Raw genomic sequence first — 10012 nt, forward strand, 5'->3', positions numbered from 1 at the left:
CCAGCTCCGATGCTTTGCTGTGCATTCCCATTTGTTAAGGATGACACTATTTCTTGGCCTTCTGCCTTTCCTATCTGGGAACCCGAGTCTCTTGGTACAGACCATGGCTGGTGGTATTTACTGCAGACTCTAGGAAGAGAGTCCTGCCTGTCCAGCTGTCATCTTTGGCTCTGGCTCCTTTCAGGGTGTCCTGATTGACATCTCTACTATACCCTAAATTGACAAATGATGAGTGCTAGCACAGTCCTCTGACCCCACAAAACACCAGAGGAGGCTTAGGAGCCAGCCTATTAGCGGCCAAACCTGAGAAGTGACCTCATTTTCTGCTTACCTCATAGCCTCAGGAGAAGCAGATATCCTCCCTTAATCTCTTGCTAACAAGTGTCTCTCTGGCAGGCTGGCAGCCCCTGGTGCTTGCTTACAGCTGGTAGAAGGGGCCAGGTAGTAGATAGTAAAAGAGCTCTTGCCCTGAGTTACAGGGCCTGGTAAGGTTACAGAGAAGCCAGAACTGTACCTCTAGAGACGCAGACATTGTAGAATGTCCTCAGGGGTGGGGGTGGGGGGCAAGCCATTAGCCTTCTCAGTACAATTGACGTCTACCAGCATTAGTTTACACAAAACCCAGAAGTGTTTCCCTGAACTAACGTTCTACATTTCCCTAACATTCTTCAGGTGTCCTTTGTAGTTGGGTTTCTGAGGGACAAATATTTACAAAATGGAAATATTTGTTCCCCAGGGAGTGAAGAAACCGCAACGTAGGCCCTGTAAGCACTAAGCCCACAGCTACCAGTAATTCCATGCCATGACTATCAGCTCACAGACTAAATATGTGTTACTTAACACTAGCTTAACTGTCTACATCCCTAATGAGTGGGCACAGCTGTAATCTCAGCATTTTAGAGGCAGAGGCAGGAGGATTGTTCCTAGTTAGTGTAAGGGCAACAAAACAAGATCCTGTCTCAAATAATAATGATAATAACAAGAACAAGAAATCCCACTGAACTCCACTGTCCAGGCAAGAAAGCTGGAAAGTCATTTGTGCATGTTTACTTTAAAAAGTACCTTTTCTTGCTCTAACGCCTTCCTTCCGGTCCCTTCTCGTCAGAATTAGCTCCTGCATGGCTAATCCCATGATCTTAAAGCCTCGTAGCTGTGAGGAAGCTACACCATAGACATGGTGCTGTATGTCAGCACCAGGGCATCAGCCATGGAAGTTTCGTGGACAAGGACTTGCTAGGACCTCCTCCTTAGATGGCTTTCATCACTTTAGTGCACATCCCTTAGGGCACACCTTTCTTTCTTTTTCTTTTTATTTATTTATTTTTACAGAGTTGTAGCAGCAGGATACCATATTCTCTTCTCTTCTGTGGGCCTCAGTCACCCTGCCTATAACTGGGGAGGATTGTCCTCTGGTTCCTGACTGTGGAAGCCATGTGACTAGCCATTTCATGCTCCTGCCCTCGTGCCTTCCTGGTTATAATGGGCTGTATCTTCAATATAGGAGCCTAAATGAACTCAGCCCTTCATTAAATGACTAGATAATTGCAAGCAAGAATAACAGCACTCTTCGAAGACACTTAAAACTTATGAGTCTCAAGGCAATGGTGGCACATCCTTTTAATTGAAGCACTCTGGAAGCAAGGCAGGTGATCTCTGTGAATTCCATGACAATCTGGTAAAGAGAGAGAGAGAGAGAGAGAGAGAGAGAGAGAGAGAGAGTTAGTTCCAAGACAGCCAGGGTTATACACAGAGAAACCTTGTCTCCCAAAACAAAACAAAACAAATGAACAAAGAAAGAAAGAAAGAAAAGAAAACCTACAGAGCTTTGAGGTGGAGTGATGGCTGCTCTTCTACATGTCAGACTTCTCATGTCTCATGTCAACTCCAGGGGGATCTGAAGACTCTGACCCCCTCAGGCACAGGCAAGCAGGCAGACAGACAGATAGACAGACAGGCAAGCACATGCATGCGCGCGCGCACACACACACACACACACACACACACACAGAGAGAGAGAGAGAGAGAGAGAGAGAGAGAGAGAGAGAGAGAGAGAGAGAATAAAAATAATAGACCAAATCTTTAAAGTTTCCTTGTGGAGCTTTTATGTCCAGTCCCTTTGGGTCATCTAGCAAGTCATAAAGCACCCCACACACACCCTTTGTCAAATTCAAAGTGAAACTTACATCTAGATCCAAGAGGCTCTCCCACTGTAGAAGCTTCTCTCTCTCTCTCTCTCTCTCTCTCTCTCTCTCTCTCTCTCTCTCTGCCCTTCCTGGCAACAGGAAGCCAGTCCTTCATGTAGAGTGTAGATGTCATGTTAACAGGAGTTATCCTCTTCTAAGAGGAGCCAAGTCTCTGTCTAGCTTCCTCCCCTACGTACCCTGTATGTTTAACACAGACACCTCTGGGAAGCCTGTGCGGCACGTCCTTTCCCTGGAGAGTTGCCGTTCTGGAGTGGTATCTGAACACATTCCAACAACACATGTTTATCTCTAAGGTCAGCCTTTCCTGTTGATGCTCTGGGAGTAGGTAGGGGGGAGGGGGCTAATGGTCTCTGCAGCCACAGGAGGTGAGGAATGAGGGCAATAGGGACATGGCTCCACCCTGTGGGAGGGTGCTATTATGTTGAAGTTTCTAGAACATGTGTGACCATGTATCTCCCTGCACTACTGTCGCCAGTGGAGATGAGAAGTTGGGCACCTCCTCTTCCATAACTGAGCCAGGACCTGGTGGGTGGGGACCTTTCAGGTGGGGCCACAGGATCAGAAGCCAGGAGAAGGGTAGCATTTCCATTGTTTAGCTCAGGATGCACTCTGTTGGGACACAGCTAGCTCTGCCTCTCCCTTTAAGCTCGTCTATAGGTGCCAGGACCTTCAGGCTCTGGCAGCAGGACAAAGGGGGCCACCCTCCCTCACCAAGCTGGGTGAAAATGCTGAGTGATTGACACCTTCGGACCCACCCTCAGGAAGGCTACAGACCACTTATCCCCTCTTGCCGGGAGCAGATGCCCACGTGCCTTTTGTGGGGTCCATTTCAACTGTACATGCCTTTGAGAATGATGCCTGTGGCCAGTTTCAAGACCTCTGACCTCTTTAGGATTTATTGCCAATTGAGATGGCTACAGTCTCTCTCTAGGCTGAGTTTCAGAAGGTGGGAGGATGGCAGCTGAACCATCTGATTCCTCTTCAGCAAAACTGAATCATGTCCCTCCAGCCCCCATCCTCAGGCCAGGAATATTTACCCATGTTTATTTAACCATGGCAACAGGCTTTATTCTCTATCACTTAGGCCCTTAAAAAGGGAAGAAACAGAAAGGCAGTTCATCTCCCTGCTATTGCTTTCTGGAAGAAGTAGAGATAGAGAAGGAGAGATAGAGGTAGGAGAGAGGGGGCACCTATTCTCTCTTTACTCACACTAACCTCAGACTTGCAATGGCCCAGCATTATAGAAGAACTTCAGATACTTGCTGGTACTTGTGTTCCAACGTCCTGGGGAGCCATACAACAATGTGTGCACCCCTAATTCATCTGGAAATCTCTTGTGATCTCTGTACCGAGATTGTGGTTATCAGTTATGTCTTTCGGTCTCCATCTTCAGAGCGGATGAAATGTGTGCAATCCTTGCTAATGCTGTTTTCTTCACATGCACAATGGGACATGTATTCTTACGTCTTGACTATTTTGCAGGTGGTCATCAAAAGGCAGTTTTGTAGGGCTGGAGAGATGGCTCAGTGCTTAAGAGCATTTGCTGCTCTTCCAGAAGACAAAAGTTCCATTTCTAGCACTCACAAGGAAGGAAGGAGAGTCAAAATTGCTTGTAAACAGCTGCTCCAGGGGGAGCGTGTGGGATTTGTACCTTCGTTTGGCCTCCCAGGGTACCTGCACACATGTGGCACACACATACATAAAAATAAATCTTTAAAAAGGCAGAGAGGTTTGTAAGGAGTATGATATGTTAGACTCACAAGGGTTTAAATGATATGCAGGGGGAACTGAGGCCCAGGAAAGCATTTGAGTTGTCGCCCCAACCACAGTGCTACATTTTTGTCAAGAGCTCAGACTGCTTGCCTCTCCTGGCAGTTCAACCACAGCTAGTACCCTAAATTCCAAAGATGTTCATGCCCAGGTTTCAGGGATGGAGAAAACCACAGATCTGCAAATGTTTACCGAGAGCTCCTTACAACTGGCTGCTGTTCTGCAGGGTGAAGATCTAACTGTGTAAAGGGGGGGGGGGGGCTTCAGGGTGGGGAACCCACCTCTGTTTCCTAGGAGGGCTTCGGTGGAGGATGCTGCTCTGACCCACTACTTTCTTGAACAGATTCAACAGCACCAACACCGCCCAGCCTAACTTTCTGACTGACACATCACTCTGAAGAGGAGTGAGAAGGTAGGCCAGGAGCACAGTCACAGTCACCAGGTTCTTCACCTACCCCCTAAATTTTTTTGAAGAAGTGATCTTGGCTGGCATCAAATGAATGCCCACAGTGTCTGCTTTCTCCCTCAGCGGCTTCTCTTGCATCCTTTTGGTTCTGTCTCACGCAGATCACCAAAATCTTGCCAGAGGCAAACTTTCCCCTATTAATTTTCTTGAAACAACGCAAAGCAAATTGTCCTAATTACTCTGGCAGGCCGAATGGTGAGGCGTTTGCTCACCAAGGGTAACTTAAGTCAGGCAAGTGGCCAGGAGGCCCGCTTTAGAAGTATCTAGTTGGACTGGCCTGCAGAAGTGCCCCTTCCACTGTGCCCCAACTCCACCCCTTAGATCCCTAGGAGTTAGTGCACCACGGGTACCAGGGAAATGCCTGTCAACTATCCTCAGAGCATTCTCAAGTCCTCTTCTCACCCATTCAAGAAGGCCAGCATTAGGGAGTTCTAGGAAGGGAAAGGCCTGTTTATCAACTCCCTGCCAACTCTATTGAAACAGCTCCCATCACCCCATCTTTAAATCTTCCATTAAAACTCGCTCTCTGAAGTGCCTATCCTCATATTTACTTGCTTGTCTCATAGTTACTTCTCTTCCACGATAAAAGTTATGGAAGGCTGTGACCTTGTCTCTCTTACTCAGTATCACCAGGTCTACCTTGGACACAATAGACTGCCACACCAGCTGAGACCTAGCAGAAGCTGCTTCCTTCCGCTAGCGGAAGGAGTGGGCCCGGAGGAGATGAAATGGAGCCGCGAACTTCCAGGACCCTCTTTAGAAAGAAAAGGCTTCTGAAGGATTTAAGGGGAAGGCAAAGGAGAGCTTTTTCTTCTCTGAAAGGAGTTAAGATTCAACACTGTGACCCTACTGCCTAGTCCTAGACCCTATGCCTAGTCCTCATTCCTAAAACTACGTTCTTCCTTTATAATAGACAATGCACTTGACTGGGGGCTTTGGCAGTTCCATGCTTCACAGAACCCAGAACCTAAATCAAGACCTCTGCGGGTCTCCCAGTAGTTGCTGCTGTCTGTAAGGCTAGTGACAGACTTTCTCGGGTCGCCAGGCCCGCGCAACCCCTCCCCCCGACCACTCTTCCCATTGGCCGAAGATACCCCTTCTGAGTTCTCATTGGCTGCTGCACTTTTCCTCCGCCCCTATCCCGGGCAGAGAGCCGCAGCAGCGGGGGACGCTGCTCTAAGTCCCCACGCTGGAGCTGAGGCTAGGCTCAGCGCGGATAAGGGCGCGGAGCGCACTGAGAACCCTACTTTCTCGTGAGCCCGAGCCCGGCAAATGGGCGAATGAGGAAGGAGAGCAAGGACATGGACTGCTATCTGCGTCGCCTCAAACAGGAGCTGGTAAGAGCGGAACAGGAGCCGGGGGACAGGGAGGACTGCTCCACCCAGACCTAGGTACCTGGCTTGGGGCCCCGCGCTCCGTGCACCGGGCGGACGCGGAGAGGAGAGGAGAGAGGATGCTAACTGGTAGGTAGAGGCTAGGGACGTCGCTCAGAGGTAACAAACTTTGGCAAAGATTTCTGATGAGATATGGATAAGTAACAGGGAGTTAGAGCACCCAGATAAGTTGAATATGACAGAACTGAAGAGAAAGGAGGGCACACCCAGAGGGGACAGGCACACGGACGGAGTAAGGCTCAAGTGTCCAGAGTCGCAGGAATGACAGGCACAGGCATCGGGCGCCAGTGGTCGGGTGCCGGACTCCTGCAGCGCGCAGACAGGTCCCTGCCCTGTGCAGGAGGTCAGGCTGGACTGCTCGCTCGTGGGGAGCTGGCACCGCCCGGGGCCCCCAGCTCTGCTGGGCTTGGCAGAGCTGGCGCGGCTGCGGGGGCAGGCTTGGCCGGCTGTCTGCCCGGGCTTGTCTGCCAGCAGGGAGGGGGGTGGCAGCTGTAATGACGGGGGAGGAGGGGTGCCGCCTGGCAGATCGCGGAGCGGGAGTTGTGGAGGCTCGGCCAGATGTCAGGTCTGGGCTTGGGGAGTGCGCTGGGAGTGTGCGGGGCCTCGGGGTGCTGAGGGTGAGTATGCTGCCCTGGGGTGGGGGAGATGAATCACTGAAGAGGGATAAGTGACTGTTAAGGTTGTGTTAGGGAAGCCAGGTGAATTCTGATTTCTTTCTCTCGCCTCTCTCTCCTCTCATCTCTCTTCTCTCTCCTCTTTCCCCTCTCCCTCCTCCTTCCCCTCCTTCCCTCCCTTTCTCCCTCCCTTTTAGTTTTCCTTTACCACCAGGATTCAGACAGATAGGTAGGTAATGTGCGTCTTTTCTCAGCTCTGCCCATCCCTTCTCCATCTAGACTGCCTTAGCTTCTTCCTCCCACTCCACCTCTCGATGTCTCCTTTATTTTTATCTCCCATGGCAGTAGGCCCTCCTGGCTCACTTAGCTCCTTTTTCCTTCTATTCAGTCAGGTCACCCAGGCACTGAACAGCAGATCTGGATTCAGAGAGTGCCCGGCTCAGGCTTCTTAAGATAGAGAGATAACCTTTCCAGTCCTAGCGGCAGAGATTCCACTCTGCCTGCCTGGCAGTGTGTAGCAGGCAGGCTTTGGTGGTAGTAGGGTGGAGAGAGAAGGCAGAAGTAGAATAGCAGGCGCTTTCACTGATGCTCTCCCCGACCAAGACGACCTGGCCCTAGTCTTGTCCAGTCTGGTCCAAGAGACTGCCTTTTCACGTTATAGTTCACTTCTTCAGTCCTTCCCCCTGAGCCCTTTCTGTGATGACATGCAGATATGAAAGTTACTAGCGCTCCAAAACACTTCTTTGGTGAGTGTCCACTGCTGCTCTTCTGAACTGTACCAGGTCCTGTACCTTATCAGTTTACATATGCATGCCATGCTAGTTTGGGATGGTGGTCTTGGACCGTAAATAAAGTCCCCTGCTCACATTCCCACTTCACGTGGCCAGTACCAGAAAGACCAAGATCACGATGGACGTCGGCTGAGGATCAAAGCCCATGCTGAGAAAAGAACAGATTCTAATAGAATCCTCTTTGTGCCTGGCACCTGGGATCATGCCACCACACCAGGAGCAGCATCTATAAGAGGGTCTGTGGGTGTTCCTGGCATGGGGATGGATTTTCTAAATCTTAACTGATTTGCATTTTTAAGGCACTCTAGGTGGGTGGTGGTGGGGGAGAAGACAGTCTGCTGATGTCAAGAGAATTTTTTAAGAAAGAAAAGAAATCTGCACTGAGCTGAGCTCCCAGATTTTGATCTGCAAACCCCCACCAAGGCCTTGAGTCCCCGTGCCTGGGAGAAGGAGAGACTAAAGTCACCCACTCCCCTTCGGTTTTCATTTGGCCTTTTGTCTGAGCATCTCCAGCCTTTGACTGTCTTGGAGATGAAGCCAACTTGCCTGGCCCAGGGCCCAGAATGACACTCTGATGGCAAAGTTCTTCACTCCCCACCCCGTGGTCCCCTGCTCCCTCCCCACCATCAGCTTACTGAAGAAGAGACCCAGCAGAGCAATGGGCAGAGCTATCAGTGTTTCACCCCCTGCTGCCTCACCTCAGTATCCCTGTAGCAAAGCTGACCTCTGAGCCTCACTAACCCTAATTGGAGCAAAGAGGAAAGCAAAGTGCTGTTAGCCTGGGCCCACCCCTGAGCTGCCTTCCTCCATAGACTGTAGGGATTGAATTCGTGGATCTTGGCTATGGCGTGGATAGGGACCCTTGGGCTTCTCTATACTCTCAGGCTGTAGTGGCATAAGTATTACATACATTACATACAGGCTTTTGTCTGAGGTTGGTTCACTCCAGACGGGATCTTCTGTGCCATCCAAAAGGACTGTCTTCTTTCTGGTTCTTGCCCAGGAATGCCTCATGAAATTCTGATTAAGGACTGCATTTGCTTATTTTATTAAATTCCTGTCAAGAATGCCCTGTAGACCCTACGGGATGAACCTGTTGCAAAAGGCAACCTTAACAGGTTGTGGAATTGTCTTTGTCCAGGGCATTCCGTGTTCCCTCTTTTATCCAGTTCTTTCCTTGACACCGAAATTCAACCAAGAAGAGTTGTTCCTAAAAAAAAAAAAAAAAAAAAAAAAAAAAAAAAAAAAAAAAACAAAATTTCCAAAAAAAAAAAAAAAAAAAAAAAAAAAACATAGCCAAATGGCCAAATTTCCTGAAGCAAGAAGCATGAATTGTAATAATTAATGCAGGAGAGAGGCTGAGAGTTCAGAGACCCTGGCTCAATTAACTCTGGAGCTAGAGCGCTTTTCCTCTCTCCTTGCCTGGAAGAGGAGGAGGGTCGAGTTTCAGGAATGAAGTGCAGCTGAAAGAGTGGCAGCAGCTGACACTCTTCTTAAGTGGGGGTAGGGGCAGGGGCTACGATGGATGTCCAGCCCAGTGCTTCCCTTTCCCTCCGGCTGCCAGAGAGGGGCCTGCCTGAACACAGGCTTTGGGACCAGCTGTTCCTTAAACACGGCATCCATTCAGGCTTCCAACAAATGTAGACACAGGCACACAGGAGAAGCAGACGTAGGATGCTCGCAGACACTTCTTGTGAGCTTAGATCAATTCTGAATAAGCCGAATGCATAGAGTTTGAATGATCAGAGCTCTTGAAGTTCAGCTATGCTGGGGTGACTTCCCGGAGGAGGGAAATGTCGTAGGAGGTCATTATGAAATGTCCATCCTAGTTGAGCCCTGGGGAAGTAACCAATGGACTTCTTTCTCACAGGCTGGAAAAAATCTTACAGGGAACATATATTCCCAGAAGGCAATTCTTCTGTCACTAGTGGCTACAAGTTTAGGGTGTCCTAGCATATGACTAAGGAATGGGGCCCAAAGGCAAAATAAGGAGAAAAGAAGGGTGTGGAGAAGTTATAATTGGAGCTTTCAAGTCTTGAGCAAAGCACCCCCCCTTTTTTTTTTAAACAAAGAAAAGCTTCTGCAAAAACATCTCATTCTCTGTGTGAAAACCCCCTCTCTCCCTCCCCAGGGGGAAGAAAGAGAGTTTCTGGGTCAGTGAGTCTGGGGTCAGTAGGGACATAGGATTTGGTATCAGGTCAGCTTGAACCCAAACCTTGGCCCTGTCTGACTCTGGTATATTAGTGGCTTTTCTTATCTTTAGAATGGATTGTTAAAGATAACTGCTTCATATAGCTACTGGGAAGAGTAAATGATAATATAAGTAGAATCTGGTCTTGAACTTGAAAGTCTCTTGCTCTTAGCCTCCCAAGGTCAGGACTAAGATGTGTGTTACGAGACCTAGCCTTGAATAAACTTGATGTCATGCTCCTCAGACTGGTCTGCATAAGAGTCAGACAGGTTTACGGAGTTCACACTGGCTTAAGGCACTGACCAGACACAGGGACTGTGTGTAAATACAAATGAAAACATACCCAAATTTGATCTTCAGGGAGGGGATAGTTAGTAGAAAAGAAAGCATATGTAGATATTGATGTTAAAATGTCAAGGCTGTATCATGACTCAGTATAGTGTTTGCCTAGCATGTGTGAGATCCTGTTCAAACTTCAGTTCTGAGATACACCAACACATTTCACCATCTAACTGTTAAAGCAACCTAAGAAGTTGCGTTTTTACTATTGTCTTTTATTATTGTCTGTCTGTCTGTCTGTCT

General features: G+C 48.9%; 1 protein-coding gene across 2 annotated transcripts in view; it reads left to right on the top strand.

Moving 5' to 3' along the window:
• The first annotated feature begins 5631 nt into the window (after window positions 1-5631).
• Window positions 5632-10012, top strand: part of Inka2 (inka box actin regulator 2) — a 16448-nt gene continuing 12067 nt past the window's right edge. The window contains exons 1-2 of one of the 2 annotated variants that reach the window (XM_029475623.1): window positions 5701-5777; window positions 6646-6677. Coding sequence is in view for 1 of the 2 variants with exons in the window: in XM_021157132.2 (XP_021012791.1) it covers window positions 5721-5777 (57 nt within the window). In the remaining variant the exon portion in view is untranslated. Of the gene's footprint in view, window positions 5778-6645; window positions 6678-10012 lie in introns of both variants that reach the window. The other variant, XM_021157132.2, reaches the window with a different exon arrangement.

This window comes from Mus caroli, chromosome 3, assembly GCF_900094665.2.
Source record: "Mus caroli chromosome 3, CAROLI_EIJ_v1.1, whole genome shotgun sequence".
Taxonomy (NCBI): domain Eukaryota; kingdom Metazoa; phylum Chordata; class Mammalia; order Rodentia; family Muridae; genus Mus; species Mus caroli.